The sequence below is a fragment of the Archocentrus centrarchus genome, chromosome 14, assembly GCF_007364275.1.
Source record: "Archocentrus centrarchus isolate MPI-CPG fArcCen1 chromosome 14, fArcCen1, whole genome shotgun sequence".
Taxonomy (NCBI): domain Eukaryota; kingdom Metazoa; phylum Chordata; class Actinopteri; order Cichliformes; family Cichlidae; genus Archocentrus; species Archocentrus centrarchus.
The window spans coordinates 36,484,517-36,505,532 of NC_044359.1; the positions used below are offsets into that span (position 1 = coordinate 36,484,517).

General features: G+C 39.7%; 1 protein-coding gene across 1 annotated transcript in view; it reads right to left on the reverse strand.

The window, feature by feature from the left end:
• Window positions 1–12,873: 12,873 nt before the first annotated feature.
• The window catches only part of LOC115792419 (protein turtle homolog B-like), a 178,820-nt gene continuing 170,677 nt past the window's right edge, over window positions 12,874–21,016 (reverse strand). The window contains 2 exon segments of the mRNA XM_030746944.1: window positions 12,874–13,616; window positions 16,821–16,948. Coding sequence (XP_030602804.1) covers window positions 13,402–13,616; window positions 16,821–16,948 — 343 coding nt within the window. The 3' untranslated portion in view covers window positions 12,874–13,401.

Genomic DNA, 21,016 nt, shown 5'->3' on the forward strand with positions numbered 1-21,016 from the left:
ATCCTTTCTCAGAGTGATGCTGAAAAGCTCATTCATGCATTTATTACTTCTAGGCTGGACTATTGTAATTCATTATTATCAGGCTGTCCTAAAAGCTCCCTGAAAAGCCTTCAGCTGATCCAAAATGCTGCAGCTAGAGTACTGACATGAGGCTGAAACAGCAATGCATCCTATAAAATTAATAATCAACTTTAACCCTCCAGCATTAATAATGGTTAGCTTCAGGGACAATGAAGTGGTGTGAGGGGGGCCCCATATCAGTCCATGACTGATAGTGTTCCACTGTGTGTGTTTCGATCTAAGTATGCTTTTACTACATTGACATGATAAAAAATTAAGCTGCTGCCAATCAGCCACTTTCCAGATGACCATACTTTTCCATATTCTTAATCCCAGTTCTTAATTATAACAAGATCCCCAGCACCACTGGCTGAAATGTAGCCCCAAATCATGACAGAGCCTTCACTGTGTTTTACAGATGACTGTAAACACTTGCTGTTGTACTTCTCTCTGCTGTTCATACATATTTACATCAGTTTGAACCAAAATTTCATATTTGGATTCCTCACACCACAAAAACTGTTGCTGCTGATTTCTAGTCCGGTTCTTGCAGTTAGCATACCTCAGCCTTTATCTCCATTTCCCTTCCTTAAGAAAGGCTTCTTGACAGTCATACTTCCATTGAGATCATTTCTAATGAGGTTTCAGCAAACAATAGATCAGGGGTTATTAATATTCCCAAATCGCCACATGAGTAACTAGGACTATTGTGGAGGTCTGCACCAATAAGCTGAACTCAGTTCTGCGTAATATTAATTTTATCTCTTTATAAACTACTACTGGCAAGAGTAGATGTTACAAATAGACAATAAAAAGGTGAAACAGGTATAGTAAAAATGCCAACCTTTTTTGTTGTTGCACTAATTAATCATTTATCCATGTCCAGGGTTCACACACCTTTTCCAGGATCAAAGGCTTGGGAGAAAGTGCTGTTGCCAGATGAAACCAAAGTCAAGCTCTTTGGCATCAACGTGACCCACCGTGTTTAGAAGAAGAGAAATGTTTGTCTGACCTAAAGAAAACCAAAGAAGCTTCAAGTTGGCAAGCAGCAGCCAAGAAACCTAAAAAATTAGTAGAGTTCCTCTTAAATAGGAGCTGGATCAAAATGACTCTTGAGATGTGTGCAAACCTGACGACCAACTACAAGTAAGTTTTTACGGCTGTGCTTAGAACTTGGTGGAGAAACCAAGTATTAAGTCATATTTTACTTGGGGATAAAATACTTATTTCATTCAGTGACATGCAAATCAGTTTCTAACTTTTAGTTTTTTTTTTATGGATTTTTGATTGATATTCTGTCTCTCTCCATTAATGAACTTCCCATGACTCCAGGGTGGCTCAGTGGATAAGCAGGAGACCATGTATGGCACATGGTGGTGCAGGCGGCCTGGGTTTACATCCTGACCTCTGGCCAGTTCCTGTGTGTCTTCCCCCCATCTCTCTGTCAACCAGTGTTTTAAGTGCAAGACAGAGAAAAGTTGTGTTCTTTGGATTTTGTAGGGCCAGATGATGTCTAGATAGTAAGGGGGAGGGGGGGCATTCTCCATGATATAGCCCACATGTGTCAAACTCAAGGCCTGTGAGCCACATCCAGACCATGCTCATATATGAGCCCACGTTCATATGTTGTCCACAAAGACACAGTGCAGCTCCTTCTGACCTTCTCTCTACTTCTCCATCAACACTGTCAAAGCAAACATCACACCTGTAGTGCATGAAGCCAAGCTGCTGCTCACTGAGCGTCACCTCTCTTCTTAACCTAGCTTCAACAGCTCTTTTCTATAGCTTTGTGGTATGACTCACTGTAGTAGCTATAGGGGGACAAACCTGTAGTTGCACATCACCCTTGTTCTTGAAAATCAGAAGCATTACACTTCTTCTCCATTCCTCAGGCATTCTCTCACTCTCCAAAATTATGTCAAGCCTCTGGACAAGATGGCGGCGCGCACAGACGCAGCGGCTCACGGCTCTTCCTTTCGGTGCTCTTTTTTGTATTTTTTGTATTTCATATTTGTTAGTTTTGGTGCATTTCCCTCCAATCTCATTGTACATCCTGTATAATGACAATAAAGGCATTCTATTCTATTAATAATCCTCAGCACTTCCTGATTCACTAACTCCTTCCTCTGTCCTCATCTCTTTCTCTCCTTTTCTTCATTCATCAGCTCCTCAGAGCACTTCTTCATCTTCTCAACACACTGACTTGTTAGCACATTTCCATCTCCATCCTTAATCCCTTTATAACCTGCCACACATCCTTTCCACTCCATCTCACTGCCTTCCGTAGTGTCCAGCCTCACAAACAACATTCTCTAAACCGTTTCCTTTCCCTTTGCTACTCTCTCTTTGCCGTACGTATGCTGAGCCTCTCAGTACTCCTGTTTACCTTCTTCATTTCCCTGACAATCACACTTTTTCTTTGCTGACCTCTTCTGTACATTCTCGTTCCACCACCAACTCTCACTGTTCTCTTCGCTTCCTCTTTTTGATGTTCAGTCATCCTAAAGACCATCCAATGCTGCCTCACTATATTCTCCCCGGCCATCACTGCGGCGCCTGTGGCTCAAGTGGTAGTTGTCTACCATTCAGAAGGTTCGTGGATTGATCCTTGGCTCTTCCTGTTGATGTATCCTTGGGCAAAATACTGAACCCTGGGTTACCCCAGTGCATCCATCAGAGTTCGTGGGAATGTTGGAAAAATACCATTGTGCAAATTAAACATGTTGCCTGATGTGTCTCGATTTCTGCTGCAGCATTCTGATGGCAGGGTCAGAGCTGGTGGAAGCATGCATCCATCTTGCTTCGTATCAATGGCTCAGGCTGCTGGTGTAGTGGTGTGAGGGATATTTTATTGACTTTGGGCCTCTTTGTACTAATTAAGTATTGTTGACCACGTCCATCCCTTTATGACCAAATCACACTCATGTTCTAATGGCTGCTTCCAGCAGGATAATGCACCATGCCACAAAGCTCAAATCATCTTGAATATGACAGTGAGTTCACTGCACTCAAATGGCCTCCACAGTCACCAGATCTCAATCCACTAGTCCACTTTTGGGATGTGGTGAAATGGGAGATTGGCATCATGGATATGCAGCTGTCAAATCTGCAGCAAGTCATGCTGTCACGTCAGCATGGACGAGACTCTTTGAGGAATATTTCCAGCACCTTGATGAATCCTTGCCATGATGAATTAAGGCAGTTCTGAAGGCAAAAAGTGTATAATTGGTACTGCATTTTATAGCCAAAATGTCAAAAATATTAGAAGTATTTGTCAAACTATGTGTGTTTATTTACAGAAATCTCAGCAGTCTCTGGAATTGTTTTCCATTGATCAGCACACTGTGGATGAAGTCTACATTCATGGCTGAGCACCATTTTACAAAAGAGCAAAGAAAACAAGCAACCCCACAGAAGTCATGTTAGAAAATTTAAACATTTTAATAAATAAAAACTGATGTAATATACACCATTATGAATATACAACTACAACAAGCATACCAAGACATTTGAGATACAAAAAACTTACAGTTCAATTTAGTTGCTTTAAAAGCTTCAATTTTTAAGAAGAGTGGGAAGGTGAGCAGGGATTACAATAGTCATACATTCCTGTTAGTGTTTGTGCCAACAAATATAAAAAGCATCATGAGCACTGATTTCTCAGAGAGGGGAACATAAAAAATGGATAGGATACACATTTGGACTAAAGATTTCCATGAAAAGACATTTTGAGGTACTGAGTTGTCTACTCCTGTAACTAACAGTGAACACACGTATGTTTGCGTTGTTTTCCAGAAGGACTGTAACTCAAAGCATTTCTTTAGATCGCAGGAAGACTGAACAATCAAGAGGAGACAATGAGCCCACTTCTTTTTTAAACTTGTATTGCATTTTGTGATGAAAAAGAAACAAAGTCTTCAAAAAGCTTCATGTGATATTTTAACACAATGAACAATAATCCAAAAGATTATGTGAGCAGTTTGAAAAAAGCATCTTTATGAGACACTTTTTCTGGTCTTCAAGCATAGCAATGCTACAGGCTGCTCCTTCTAAGAGTGGCGTGTGGGAGAGTTTGGTTGCAGAGGAACCAGACCCAGTCAGTTTAACCTGCCACCTACTATAAAAGAGCACCTGCAGGGAGTTAGTATGTTTCTGGCCTCTAGAGGGATTTAAATGATGATGATGAATATTGAAAATCATGGTGAGCTTATCTGTTAACTCAGCACCAAACACAATATGTGGAGACTATTTGCAACCACAAATACAGGAGACTTTGAAGCACTGTGAACAAACAAACAAAATCATTATGATGTGTATTTGAATGAATTTCCTATTAAATTTCCTTGCTTTCAAATTTGCCACTCCAAATGTTAGTCCAGTTGGATCTGTGTATTCCCTGAAACAACAGCAGTCAAAGAAAACCCTCTGGAACATTTAAGAGACCCGGGTCGAACGACTGGCCAAACAGCAACCATTGCAGTACAGTACAGGATTGTGTAGCTACATTTTGTCTGAAGCAAGGAAATACCTAACTTAAAAAAAGCACCACAGATGTTTTTAAATAGCACCAGTTGTCAGAATGTATATGATGTTTTTCTTTTCTTTTCTCGTTTTTTGGCAATGTACAGCACTGAATGAATGTCTGGAGTAACTTTTAGCAGCTGCTGCAATGCTCAACCTCCACGTGAGTGCGAAAGGCAGGAGAACGTTCATTAATTTGCACATGCTTCAGTTTCCAACAAAAATCAAACATTTGGATTCCCCCTCAGTTCCAAAGGAGCAGCAGAAAGCACTGCATCTGTTACACATATACTGAAAATATACAGTCAAATATGATCTATCTGCACAGTTTAGGAATTCCATAAACATAACCTACAATTACATTTCTGCACTCTAATCTGTGAGGATTGCAGGAGAGCACCAGAGTTGGGGAAACATACCAATTCTTTCATGCTAAAGTATATTAAAAATATTTAACTGCAGTAGCCAACAAGGTGTAAAAAAAAAAAACCTAACACAGTAAAACTCTCCTCCCTAAAGGACAAATAAGCAGTGTGGAGAGATGACGGCCCAAAAAGAATTCACACCAAATGGACATTACTATAAAAACTAGTTAGCTGTATCCTTCTCTGAGAGTCTCTGTGTAATAGACAGTGAGATATACAGTACAGTGTGGTGCACCATTGTCTTTTGTACACAACTGAACAGACATAATTCTCTACTTTGTGTATGATTCTGCAGCGCTACAGTATAAAGCAATAGATGGATATAAAAATAATAGAATAGAATATAGACTTATACATTCTTGAAAACAAGTACTGTCCCCAAATATAGTCTCATATATATATATATATATATATATATATATATATATATATATATATATATATATAAATTCTGTCTCTATATTATTATATTATTAAACTAATTTCTAGCATTTAGAAGATTTCCATCACTCACATACAGTATGGACACTGTTACATCACATTATAATGTGTCACTAAGCATACCCTACACTACTCAGTTTCCTCAGTCTTCAGTATAGTTGATGTGCATCATATTTTCTTGTACACACACGCACACACACATGTGTGTGTGTGTGTGTGTGTATAGAGAGAGAGAGAGAGAGAGAGAGAGAGAGAGAGAGAGAGACGACGTGTTCATCTGAGATATTATTTACATGGTAGTAACAAAACTATTTTTTAAATCTGCAGTCTGTAATGCCTTTTTTGTACACTCTAGTTGGAACACAATTTGATGTATTACATGATGAATTGCTCCATGTTGCTGGACTAACACAAGTATCTGCAGCGCCCTGCCTTATGCAAAGACTCTGACTGCACCGTCTGCTGCTGGCTTTTCAGTAAAAGTTATTTCCCCAAGTGGCTCTTGTTTCTAATCCTATTATTACTGTACATGCTTTCTTCATTTAAAGGATCATTTTCACAACAAAAACTGCACCCAAACTGTTTGACAGTGTCAAATATGACCAAGTAAGTTATTTATGGGCTTCTAGTCCTCATAATGGATATTTGAGAACATTTCACAGGGCAGTGAGCTGGTATTTCATTTCAAAGACAGGGAGTGTGATGTGTGATGCATTTTATCACTGGAACTTTTTGCAGTTCACAGCCAGAATATTAAAGCAGCATCACAGCAATCTCTGCGATATAATTAAAGTCAGTGTTCATGTATAAATAACACAATTTGGCTCGTTTTAAAATTTGTGAAAATGAAAATGAGATGACAGATTTTAGGTGTTGGTCTACGCGCACGTTAGCAACTAACTGTGTTTTGTAAGCAAATAAAAAAAACTTTTTACTTGTGCAGCATGTGTTAGCACCAGGGATTCTTTCTCTTTTAGCATATGGGGTAAAATCCTCTTTAACATTTAAAAACGTGAACATCCTCAACAATACGAGTCAGCGAAGAGGCGCTCCTCAGCTCGGGGGCTGAGTGATACAGTACTGAGATTTTCCTCACAAACTGTCGTTGAATGAGCGATTAAAAAAAGTTCGATTTCTGCTTTAGACATAACCAGTTAACACAGTCATTAACCGCAAGTCATCATATTGAGCAGAACATGTGGAGCAGTACAGCGGGCTGAGATGCATCAGTCAGTCAAGGGTCCAGACTACAGTTTATGATCCATACGGAGGACAAAGGCTGACAAAGGTGTAAATAATAAAATAAAATGAATAAACTAAATGCATAAAATAATTCAACAAATGTCTTGAACTTATTTTTCATTAATCAACTTTTATTTTGTCCATTTTTTGAGAGATGTTATTCCATTTACTGCAAAAGAGACACTACCAGATGTGAACTGTATTTACATTACATCCTTCCAAATGTAATAGTGCATTTGGTAAGGTCTTTTTTCATTACCAAACTATAAGTATTTTTCTATTTAAAATATTTATTTCTGCATATTCATTTACTCTGGATGCAGCAGTCCAAGCAACTATTTTAAAACAACAAATCTTGCCAGACAGACACTTTGCCGGCCTTCTTGCTGTCAGAGTGTTTAGTAATATCAGCTGGCCTCTGATATCTTGTGTTATTACAATTACTTTGTGATAGCGAATTTGTGAATTTATCTTTGTTAGCAGGTGTGAACTAGCTAGTTTTAGCATAAGGCCGAGTCGGCCCATTTCCATCACAACGCTGACTGAAATCGTCATTGCAGGTTCCAATTTTTCAGCTCGTCATGGAGGTTGCGGGGGGGTAAAATAACCAAAAATACCAAAGCTTGCTAAAGAAGCATTTAGTCTTTTACCACCACAGAGGTGACATAACATGATAACATGTAGGTAACATGGTCTAACATGTACTTACGTAGAGAGGTAGTAAACCTGCTCTACCTGTCCTAACATCTAGAAACAATTATGAAGTTTGAAATCCTCTCAAATAATCAAATGAATGGCTTTTGCTGCAGCTGCACTCTGCTGTGGCAATAAGTACTTCATGGGTCACATTGGGAAAATCAGAGTTGCATTAGTCACCAAAATAATTGGACGGCTGTTTTATTTGATCAAAGTTACATATGGCGTGCAGCAGCATACCTCTGGAAAACAGCTTTTTACAGTCAGTTTGAGTTCCTTCAGCTAAAGGTTTTACTTGTTGACTGCTATCTTAAAAGCAAGACCGCTGCAGCCACACTTCTTTCTCAGAGTGCGTGCTCTGTTACTGCAAGTCTCAGTTTTTGTCAGTATCACTCAGTCGTTTATGCCATGCAAACTATATCTTCCAATATACACTATTTACACGGGCGTGTTTATCTGGAGAAAGTTAAGAAGTTTACAGTACTTTATTTTTGCTGAGATAGAGATGACCTCACCCTCAGCCTAGTTAAGATATCTCATCTATCCAGCTCATTCTGTCCTTACTCACATAAGTCTAATCAAAGCCTGATCAAACAATGCAAAGTGACACAATGTGACAACTACCACTGCTTGTGTACATAGTGCAGGTTTGGTTTTATATGTATCTATATAAAATCAAACATGCACTATGTACACAAACTACTGTACATTTTAATGACGCTAGTTTATATCGTTTTTATTATCATTATATCACAGGTTGCCAATCTGTCACAGGGCTCACAGAGACACACAACCATTCATGCTCACATTCAATTTAGAATCAACAGTTAGCCTAACCTCGTGCGTGTCTTTGGACTGTGGGAGGACGCTGGAGTAGCCGGAGAGAACGCAGACACGGGGAGAACACGCAAACTCTGCACAGAAATGCCCCAGGCTGGATTTGAACCCAAGGCCGGTAACCGCTGCACCACTATGCCACCCCCTAGTGAGACCAGATAAGTTCAAATAAGTCTGGAAGGGGTGTTATTCAGGACAAAAGAAAAAATGCCACTCAACATAAATGAATGGACTAGAAGCAATCAGAGGAATGAAAAGTGTGATGCTGAGTGATGGAAAAATATAAAGACATCACCGTACAGAGATGCCACTGTATTAAACCTGCTCCATATAAGTGTCTGTGATTGTCCCAACACAGGCAAGTTCTGGGTGGGAGTCTGGTTGATTGGTAGGGGGACGAGAGGCAGAGTCAGTGGAACTTAAGCTCTGAGATTCATCACGTTCCCAGGCTACCACAGGGGTGACACAGAGGACCGAGTGGGCCCTACTGCGAGCACTGAAGGAGACTTTAATGTGAAAAAATATACTGTGGCTTTGTAACCACAGTCACAGCAGCAGCTACTTACAGTCTATTTCCATACGCACATAAGAAAATGGGAAAATATAGCAATTTCTCTAATTGCATGCATATTGACAAATATTAATAAAATATGCAATTTCTGGTTTTACATTTTATACATTTTATAGACTAATTATTTAAATTTCAATATAGAAACCCCTGTATAGATTAGCTCAGTTTCCACTTTAATTTCTTTAAAATGTGAAATCAATACAACATACAATAATATGTTGAGTATTTAGTTGGCAAAGTGACTTGTCAGATATATGTATTTTAAAAATAATTTGTTAACAGATACAGAAGTATATTGGGACAACATGTCAGTATAGTATGTACATTACAAGATATCAATCACATTAATTCAGTTTTGTTTTAAAGGTACTTTTTGTAATTACGCCCTTCAGAAGCTAACTAAACCTTTCACACCACCAGGGGGCAGCATGTTGAAATGTTTATGGATGTATGCTGCTGTTCTTTTAAACTCTATTTCTTTTTAGTCCTATCTGCGATTCCTCAGGATGCTTTTCCTTTCGCAGGCACGTTAAATTAAGGGTACACTGACAAATTGCACCATGCTGTGGTACAAACTGGTATTGCTCAGTACAGCTCAGCCCTGGTTTAACTACAGCTGATACGTATCGTTACCACTGTACATAGACATTTTAGAAATAAAGTCAAAGTGGTTGTTTCTTCACATTCTCTTGATAGCATTAGTTAACTTAAACACTTAAAATACATTTAAAGTGGAGCCCAACTAAATATAGGGCTTTTAAGATCAATATCAATATTTGGTGATTTAAAAATTCAATAAATTAGTCACACGAAACAATTATAAATGCCAATAACAATATTCTGACAAACAGCCAGTAGGTTAGGTTTTAATTTAAAGTACCTTTCGTGATATAAACCTTTAAAGGAAGTTGCAGGATTGATCTAATATTGATTTATTTCAAAAGAATTTCTTAGAAACGCCAGTTTTATGCAGTCACACATTTAACCAACAGCAATATTTTTATTCATTATTCATTTGTTTTTTTCTTAGCACTATAAATATAGTTGTTATAGTCATAAGTGAGGATATTATAGTTAATTTTCATGTATTTACCTTGTGTCTTCATACACAGTGTTACATGCAATCGGTTTCGTTTCCCTGTCTTAGCCTACAAATACACTGCCACAGGCTTCCAACAATCCCAGTGCCGTATTTCTTCCACTCATTGAATTCCATAGAGAGCCGAGAGAAGCCACACACACACACACACACACACCACAAGGTCTGCTGAAATATTAAAGAAAGAAAATTGCCCTACTGAAATAAACCGTGGCCCTGTTTGTCTAATATTAATATCTCCCTGTTTCTCTTTCAGCAGGACTCTGAATCCAACCACCACCCACACCTAAAGCCTGTTCACATCGGTGAAATGGAAGCGGTATTTGGATTCATTTATGAAGGCATCACTCATGGTTTGCTTAGCATTTTGCGAGCATCTGTTTGCCACCACCGATACGTTCCATTTAGCCTCAAATCAGGTAGTGCTTTAAGGGGTATCCACACAGGAAGCAATTAGCAGCGATGCTGCAACCAGAGACCACAGAAATGATATTTGGCAACTTCATGCAACAACGGGCAATCTAACAGTTGGAGACACAAAGTGGGTGGAGTTAAACTAGTCTCAAATTTGAGGCGAGAGATTCAAGCAACTACCAATGAGTGCGGATGATAGCATTGATGGACATATGACAGTACGATAAATAGGCAACCGAAGCCTGAAATGACTGTTGCAACAAAAGCAATACGTAACGAGCAAATCACTCCCTGCGTGGACCCCCTTTACAAAGACAACCCCCCCCAACATTCAGTATTCCCTCTTTCTTTGCTCTTGTCCCTAAAAACAGCACAGCATGCACAGATGGGAGCAGCTCCTCTTAACACAATGTCACCAGTGGATTTGTCACTGATAAACTGAAGCCAACTGATTCTCACTGAAATTCTTTCTTTTTCAAGTGGAAAATGTGGTTAAAGTTATTTGGATTAACATGTTTTACAAATCATATTTTAATGTTATTTCCACAACAAGTGCATTATTGGAAACACTGTAATTCCATAATAAACAAAGGCATTAGCTTCTTCATGGCTGCTTTTTTTTTTTTCTTCAAATGTTTTCTTTTTCAGTTTGTTTGGATATGGTTCCAAGTCTGTTATATATTTTATTTTAGCTTCTTTACTTATACATTATGATCACATTCAGATTTAGTTACATGAATCTAAATGGAAAAAAAAAATCTATTCTACCATTTCTCCTGCATTTCAGAGGGCCAGTCTGAAATTGCTCTTTCTGAAAGCATTTATTGTGGAAATATCTTATCAAGCAAGTAAACTTAGTCACTGAAAAACGTGATTTTAGAAGACTGTTGGGATTGTAGTTCAAAATCACAATAAAGATGTGCACAAATTATTGCAGGGTCTTTACCTTACAATAGAAAGTGCCTCGAGGACACTGCTGTTGTGATTGACGCTGTGTAAATAGGATTGAAGTAAAGAAGTGAATACATCAGGATGCACATCACCAATGTCATACCAATCAGCCCCCATTTGTATCACATTGTGACATGTCACCATGACATCTACGAGTGAATACACCTTCTCACGATAAAAAATGCACACACACAACACCAGCTTGACTTGTTATCGTATACACGTCCTTCGTTTGCTGATTCAATAATGTAACAAGAAGCAGAATGTGTAGTGTGTAATGTAGCTGAGTTTCTGATGTTATGGCACGTTTGTTACTCATCCAATCATAAATAAAAATGAACTGTTCAGCCACTTAGCATTCAGCATTTCCATCATGGGTTAAACACACTAATCTGATCACCTCAATCAGTGGAATCAATATTTGAACTGTGAAGAACACGATAAAAACCTCTGGCTCACTCGGTGTGACCTTCAGTGCCGCTCGGTGTTTTCTTGACGGAGAACAGTAGTCTCAACAAACGGCAAGCACATAAATAGAAACTGGACAAAAGATCTATAAAAACACAATAAAAAAGCAAATAAAAAATAAAGTTTGACACAAATGGCAAGCCATTAATGGCACATTACATTTGTTTCTTTCCTTTCACTGAATCATTTTTTGGCATCAACTTCACAACAGGATTTGCAGCCCTCTGAGCTATCTAAGTATCTAAAATAGAAGAACAGAACATGGACAAGATTTTGCTCCAGTGCAAACCGTTCTGAGATGAGTCGCTAAAATTCAACCTGATGTGTAAATAATAGGAGCATCTGTATAACTCAAGGATCAATCAAATGAATAACTAAAAAGAAACTGCATCATTTTTTGTTATTGAATTGCCATATTTGAGGGTGCCAGTTCTAAGATTTGTAATATTGGGTGGAACACAGATGTAAACAGATGTGTATGATTCACATCTGTCAGTGAAGAATTGTATACAGTCAATGTTAGGCCGAGCAAAGTAAAGCTGAAGGATATGTTTCCGTTTCCTTTCACGAGCCCTTTTCCCGATCGTTTACCACAGAGCCGAAAAGAAAAGCCGATGAGTAAAGGTGAATCTCCTCTTACAAACAAACTATGTGTACAATGTCTGCACATTTGGAAAAAAATACAAAAACAGGTATATATAAAAACGAAAGCAATAATGAATAAAGTGAATGAAAAGGCTAGTTTGTTCTTCTGGCTGATCCATGTGATTGTGTGGTCTCGTGTCCTGTGCTCTGAGGTATATTTGGTAGGAAGTGAGAACACCCATATTTGTGAGGCGAGATTCTCGGCAGATAAGAGACGTTGCTGGCGGAGAGGTTCTTATAGAAGGTGCTGTAAACGGAGACCCACAGGATGAGGAGAGAGGACTGGCTCAGCACAAGTAACAGGACCCAAGGCTGGAGGGAACGTTCAATTGAATAATGTGGAAAACTGGACGAGGAAAACGGGGTTTAAAAAAAAAAAATCAGCAAAATGGGAGTTGGTTAATCAAGCATTGCATTTTTTTAGTTAATCTTTTTGCACTGGAGTAAAATTTTGGACAAATGTGTCAGCTATCATTTGGACTTGAATTTTTAGAGTTCTAACCACATTTTTCAAAGGGAACACTGCCTGATTTAAGATTCACAGAACATTGTTGCGCCTTTGGGCGTCCAAATCAGGACATCAATAATAAAGATTTTTTTGGAGGAAATGCTTCAGAACCAGAACTCCAATCAGGCATGTTGTTTGCTGATGTTGCTGTTTCATCCAGCAAGTTGACACCAGCACTTTAATCAGATTCTTTTGTTTATATGAAAAAAATATGTGTTGTTTCTGAAAAGAATTCTCTTGATCTGATTTTTGAGTCTATCTTAAGGAAGTTTATACTCATCAAGGTTAATTCGTGAGCACAGCAGAATGCTTACTAATGCAAACTGAAGTGACTGAAGGGGTGCTGCTGCAGAATATACCAAATCAGAAGGCTGAAATTTAGTGCGACACCCCTTTGTAGATAATAAACTGCCAACATCTTCTAGTGACAGTGTTCTTTTATCCGACTGAGATGTAGCTAGTGCAGTGTCATTTTGGAATGGGGAGGTGTATTGCACAGCTGTGACTTTGCTCTCAAGGGTTTTCAGAGAAGGGTGGCATGGTCTAGGTCTGTGTTCTCCATGCTAGCCAAAATTGCTTTCTGGTCCTCCCGAGTTGGGCGGCGGTAAAGCAGAGCAGAAAAGCGAATATATGGGTCATGGAGGATGGGCCGTTTCTTCTTCTTGCGGAGGTAGAGAGCTTCTTCTGGCTGGAGTACCTGAGAGGTGTAGGCCTGCTGGGTCTGAGAGGTGGAGACACCTAGAGGTAAAGAGATGGAAAGACTAGTCACAGCCACCAGAATTCAAAATGGAACTGCCTAAGAGCAGTTCTATAGTGGCCATTCAGCGTTTCGACACTTTCCCTGAAATACCGTATTTTCCGGACTATAAGTCGCACTTTTTTCATAGTTTGGCCGGGGGTGCGACTTAAACTCTGGAGTGACTTATATGTTAAATTATTAACACATTAACCAAAATACTCCAGCCACTTGACATCTCAGTGAACCGGAGCTTCAAGGCAGTCTTGCGTAACCTGTGGGCGCACTGGATGATGGATGGAGAGCACAGCTTCACGGCAACTGGGAGAATGCGCCACCCAACTTTCCTGGAAGTCACTGGATGGATCAACAAAGCATGGGCTTCAGTGACAACCAAAACCATCCTGTCATGATTCAGAAAGGCCAGAATAATTGGAACTGCAACTGACGACGAGTCTGAGGAAAGACAAAGCGGTGCTTCGTCTACGTATGGAGTGTGCGGAGTTGTTTAGAAGTGACACCGAGGACGAAGAATTCAATGGATTGATGGTTTGGTAAACTTGTTAGCATGTTCTTTATGCTATGGTTATCTGAATAGCTGTTAATGTTACGTTAACATACCAGACGTACTCAGTTCGTTGTGCGTCAAGTAGCTGAATGTGTTACGTTAGCATATCATAGGCGTAACCTTGTTCGGCCTGTTCTTTAATCCATTATTATTCTAAATTGCCTTTCAAGATGGAATTTCTGCTCTGGGTCTCGGATTCTATCAAACCCCCCCCCCCCCACAAAAAAAAAAAATGCGACTTATAGTCCAGTGCGACTTATATATGTTTTTTTTCTTCTTTATTGTGCATTTTTTTGGCTGGTGCGACCTATACTCCGGAGCATTACTCCGTAATGCTTTACTTCTAGGCAAGAGTACAGAAAGAGTCGGAGATCAACTCCATGACGTGTACCCATCTGTTCAGTTTTTCTCTCAGAAGTTATTTTTTCTTTGAGAATTCTTGAAGATTAATTCAACTGTCATATTTTAGGCTCAATACAATATGACTCCTGTAAACAGTGATTTTAACTTTACAAAGATGAAAAAATCCACTTACCTGCATTCCCCATTTAAAGCAGACACTTAAAAAATAAACTATATCTCATTAGGTTATCTGGCTACACACTGATCACCCCAATAGAGCTCTTCACTCACAGATCACTGGATTAGTTGTGGTTACTAGCATATTTAAAAGTAGAATGGGAGCTTTCAGGCCCCTCTTCTGTGGAACCAGCTCCCAGCTTGGATTCAGGAGACAGACACCCTCTCTATTTTTAAGATTAGGCTTAAAACTTTCCTTTTTGATCAAGCTTATAGTTAGGGCTGGATCAGGTGACCCTGAACCCTCCCTTAGTTATGCTGCTATAGGCCTAGGTTGCTGGGGAGTTTCTTTTTCATTCACCTCTTTCACTCTGTTTATACCCCACTCTGCATTTAATCATTTGTTATTATTAATCTCTGGCTCTCTTCCACAGTGTGTCCTTTGTCCTGTCTCTCTCACATCAGCCCCAACCGGTATGGGAGAAATCTGCTCTCTCTTTCTAGTCCCTGTCAGTACTCTAGCTGCAGCATTTTGGAGCAGCTGAAGGCTTTTCAGGGAGCTTTTAGGACAGCCTGATAATAATGAATTACAGTAGTCCACCCTAGAAGTAATAAATGCATCAATTAGCTTTTCAGCATCACTCTGAAAAAGGATGTTTCTAATTTTAGAATGCAAAAAAGCAGTCCTACATATTTAATATGTGCATTGAAGGACATATCCTGGTCAAAAACGATTTCTCACAGTGTTACTGGAGGCCAAAGTAATGCCATCCAGAGTAAGTATCTGGTTTGACACCATGTTTCTAAGATTTGTGGGGCCGAGCACAAGAACTTCAGTTTGATCTGAATTTAGAAGCAGGAAATTAGAGGTCATCCAGACCTTAATGTCTTTAAGACATTCCTGCAGTTTAACTAATTGATGTGTGTCATCTGGCTTCAGCCCCTCCCTGAGCCTGGCTCTGCCTGAGGTTTCTTCCTGTTGAAAGGGAGTTTTTCCTTCCCATTCTTGCCAAGTACTTGCTCAAAGGGGGTGATCTGACTGCGTTTTCTTTGATTATTGTATTATTGGAGGGTCTTTAGTTGACAATATAAGTGGGGTTGCCGAGTACTGAGGCACACACCATAGTGCATAACAGTTGCCAACACTCTGCTGACTCAGTAACCACAGAGTTTCAAACCTCCTCTGACATTAACATCAACTGTGCACCAGGAGCTTCACAGCATGGATTTCCAGGGCCAAACAGCTTCTGGAGGTTTAATAGTGTGGGCGGCACAGTACTTCTTTCCATGTAAATTATTAAATGTCAATTAGTATAAGTTCACTAACCATAAAGAATCTTTCTGGTACAGTATATATATTTTCATCTTTGACATCCATCTATGGCAGTGCTGTACTCTATGTTTATTGTTTACTACACTGGCCAAAATATGGCACGATTTTTAAGGGACTCAAGTGGTCGAGCAGTAAGCTAGCATAGTGCTCAACCATTTGAGTCCCCTTTTTCATAAAAAACACACTGACTGCAACATGTGATAGAAAAGCTACCCTGCATTCAATTTAGAAACCTTTTCACCCCCCAGGGGTAGTCTTGTGTCTTTTGGACTTGAAAATGACTGAAAAAGTCACATTTAACAGATTTACAGTGGATTAAGTTAAACTTTGTGAAAAGTTGCAATCCTTAAAAACTTTCTTCCAATTGTCAAAGCCTTCCAAAACAAAAGTCTAGAATAGCTGCTGTTTAAGGAAAAAGACCTCGCGTCTTCAGGGGTAGTTCTGTGATTCTTCTCTTATTTGGGGTTGTATACTTTGTATACAACCCCAAATATACGTTGTATACTACAAGTGGTATTCTGAACCATTACCCTGCACATTAAAAATGATGCTAAAGAAGAATCTGTTATGTTGAAATGTGATGGGAAAGGAAAGGCTCCAAATGTCAGTATGCGACGAGCAGGGGGTGAGAACGCGTTCCAAATGTCGAGCTTGGCAATCTTCTGAAAATGGCAGCATGTAATTTCAATGACATTTAAAAGATAAAATTGAACCATGTTCCACTATGGAGACCTCAATAGTGGGGAAAAAAAAAAAGAGAGAGAGAGAGAGAATCAGGGTTCACACCTGCTTTCTTTCTGGTCTTGGAGTTATTGTTGTTCATAGTCATCTTTTTGGCCTTTTTAATACGTTGGTATCTCAGTGCATCAATCCTCTCAGACCCTGAAAGGGCACTCGGCGCACCTCGACGTTTTCTGGACAAAGAAGAGAGAAAGAAGGAAAAAGGGGTAACTCCAGGCTAAACATGGTCAATGAACTGTGTTTCTGCACTACGGAGCGCAACAAAACCCACACGATCTCAAAACAGCACTGCTCGTGCTAAGCAGGAGGTGCAGCACATTGCCAAAGGATCAATGTGAGACACCTATTGAGGGTTACCCAAGCTTTAAAAAAACAATACCATTACTATAACATTATAAATCATCTGGATTTACTAACACTTATATGCAGGTTAATGATGACTGTTTTTCACAAAATAAAATCCAGATGCGATTTTGTATATTGCACCTTGAAATTTTTTTGCCCTTCAGGGACATCTAAGATATTTTGCTCAAATTGATCCAAACAATTTTCATCCAAAGAAAAACAGAGTGTTTCACGACTCCTGAAGCTATCTATTGATCTCATTGGGAAGATTAGGTCAGTGAGAAAAGTTCTTGAGAGGATACAACACTTAAAAAGACTTGCACTGTTGGTTTCAGAGGGAACATCTCCAAAAACGGTGACTATTTTTGATTAAATTGTCTTTCCAATTAATATGTTTGCAGATTTTAATGTTTATTGTAGGAATTAACCTTTTCTGCTCTGAAAATAACAGATACAAATGTTTCCGTGGTGTGAAGTATATTTTTCGCAGCTGCTCATGACCTCCCTCCCATTCACAGAGGCACATGTGACAAGGCAGCCCCCAGATTTCTGCCACAAGCACACGCTTGATTCTCTCAAGGCACAGAAAACAATATGCTTTACAGAGAGGCCATCTTCCCACCGTGGCTGCAGAGAGAAACCGAATGCCATTAGTAGAGGGGGAGAATCACAGCTGAGCAACAAAGCATCATCAATATGTGTTCATAGACATGGATACTGTCTACAATGGGCTTCACCATGCTGACAGGGGGAGAGATGGCGGGAGGGGAAAATGACTACTTGGGAACAGTCACATAATGAAAAATAAGCCAAAGAAAAGCGAAGCACTAGGACAACAAATGTAACAAGAATTTATCCATATAATTGTTTCTTTTTGAAACGGAAGAGCAATATTTAGCGATAGCATGCATGGCAGTTTGCACATGGAACACGACTTTAAAGGGGAATACATTCAAAAGCACTTGATTGGGCAGTTAACTCGAAGATAAGGGGAACCTCAACCTCCCTGTTTGTCCCCCTTCTGTGAAACATTTGCTCTTTAGAACAAAAAGAGGTGCAGAAGCTGCTTTGGCAGGGCACTTGCGTCACATGGCAGTGAGAACTGTTCTGCAGTCCACTTACAAGTGCAACTGTATACTTACAGGGGATGGACTGATTCATGCTCTCTACAGATGCTTTATGCAGAGGATTAAGGCCATGTGTCCACCAGGATTCTGCCCTAATTTATACAGAAATGCTTGCAGGAAGTGCTGGTCGTGGTTGTTATTGCTCTACAGCTGTTAAAAAAAAAAAAATCTGGCCTGGAATCTGATGCAATTTCAGTAAAAGCTGGAACACTTTTTAATTTCTTCAAACTAATGAGCTGAGAAGTTAACACATGCTACAATTTCATCACTGTCAAGAACATGCAACAGCACTGTTTGCTTCATTTTTGAAAGCAATCATAAGTAAAGCAACAAAACCAAACAAAAACAACCACAAGAAAACACAGCTGTCAGCTACGGCTCCCAGTGGACACACAGCTTAAGGTGACATCACAACGCCAATCTGACAAAATATTTTCTTGCCTTCAAAATATTTTCAATTGGGGTCGTTCACTGTAAGCATCTGTTGTTTATAAATGGCAGAATGTGTCACGCTTGAGGAGAATGCTAAAAGAATGTTTACAAAGTGATCTGAGAACAGAGAATGTCTATGCGGAGAAAAGGAAAGGTCCACACAGTCACTGTTTCTATAAAGTCACTCAGTGCCAAAGACTGCAAAAATCTCTATGGCGTAGCAGACACAAGACACCAAAATAAAGCAGAATTTGTACCTGCTTATTTAAGTATTATTACTATCAATGTTATCTGAAAGTAACTATAATTTTTACTGGCCTCTGGACAGAAGCCAAAGTTCAGATGAGGCTGGTGCCTTAAATTCATGCAGAAGAGCAAAAATGGACGATCCAACCATTGAAACTGAAAAATCAAGTTGGCCTTGATTTTTAATATAAATAACTTATCAAGATAATTCAAGTGACATCTTACTTGAATTAGGTCAAAGGATCTTTGTTTGAATGCACTACATAATCAGTTTTGTCCTGTGTTGTTTTTAAGCAGCTCTAAATGACTAATGTCATTTATGGGTTTATTTTACATTAACTAAACTTAAACTTCAGCTGACTGAGTGGGATCATACACTATATTGCCAAAAGTGTTCACTCACCTGCCTTCACACACACATATGAACCTGAATAACATCCATTCTTAATCCAGAGGGTTTAATATGATGTGGGCCCACCCTTTGCAGCTAGAACAGCTTCAGCTCTTCTGGGAAGTCTTTCCACAGTTTTAGGAGTGTTTATGGGAATTTCTGACCATTCTTCCAGAAGCACATCTGTGAGGTCAGACACTGATGTTGGAGAGAAGGCCTGGCTCACAGTCTCCACTCTAATCCATCCCAAAGGTGTTCTATCAGGCTGAGGTCAGGACTCTGTGCAGGCCAGTCAAGTTCTTCCACACCAAACTGGTTCATCCATGTCTTTATGGAGCTGCTTTGTGCTCTGGTGTGCAGTCATGGTGGAACAGGAAGGGGCCATCCCCAAACTGTTCCAACAAAGTTGGAGCATCAAATTGTCCCAAATGTCTTGGTCTGCTGAAGCATTAAGAGTTCCTTTCACTGGAACTAAGGGGCCGAGCCCAACTCCTGAAAAACACCCCCACACCATAACCCCCCCTCCACCAAGCTTTACACAATGCAGTCAGACAGGTACCGTTCCCCTGGCAACCACCAAACCCAGACTCCTCCCTCAGATTGGCAGATGGAGAAGTGTGATTCATCCCTCCAGAGAACACGTCTCCACTGCTCTAGAGTCCAGTGGCGGCGTGCTTTACACCACTGCATCAACACTTTACACCACTGCATCAACACTTTACACCACTGCATCAACACTTTGCATTGAGCTTGGTGATGGAAGGCTTGGATGCAGCTGCCATGGAAACCCACTCATGAAGCTCTCACTGTTCTTGAGCTGATCTGAAGGTCACATGAAGGTTGGAGGTCTGTAGTGACTGACTCTGCAGAAAGTTGGTGACCTCTGTGCACTATGACCCTCCACTGACCCCACTCTGTGATTTTACGTGGCCTACCACTTCATGGCTGAGTTGCTGTCGTTCCCAATTGCTTCCACTTTGTTATAATCCCACTAACAGCTGACTGTGGAATATTTAGCAGTGACTGGACTTGTTGCACAGGTATCATCCTATCACGGTACCACGCTGTAGTTCACTGAGCTCCTGAGAGCGACCCATTCTTTCACTGATGTTTGTAGAAGCAGTCTGCATGCCTAGGTGCTCGTTTATACACCTGTGGAAGTGACTGGAACACCTGGATTCAATGATTTGGATGAGTGAATAAATAATTTTGGCAATATAGTGTATATTAATTCAGAAGTATATTTGCTATTTTTTCAGTTATATAAAACAATTCTTACCACGACTCTTTTCACAGTTTTTCACACCAATTTGTCCACCTGTGGGTCATGGGCAATGAATAGTTGTGTGAAATCATTTATAACCCCAGAAATTTAGGTTATATATTTTTTAACATTATAGGCTTTGATTTTATTGCAGTTTTTTTCGCTTCTAATTGCTACATTGTAATTTTGCAGTGAACCATGGCTAACAGACCTAGAGTAGCACAACTTACTGCTGCAGAGGCCTTGAGTGAGACAGTTAATCCCCAAAGTGATGATGAAAAAAATCAACATCGGAATCTGCAGATCATAAGTGAGATTTCAAAGTATTCTGATACACTATTCTGTACATGAGGTCCCTCCCACAGAGGTGGTCCCTTAAGGAGGTGATCAAGATGTACCTGCAAGGCACCTGCAACAAGACAGTGTGCCAAGAACA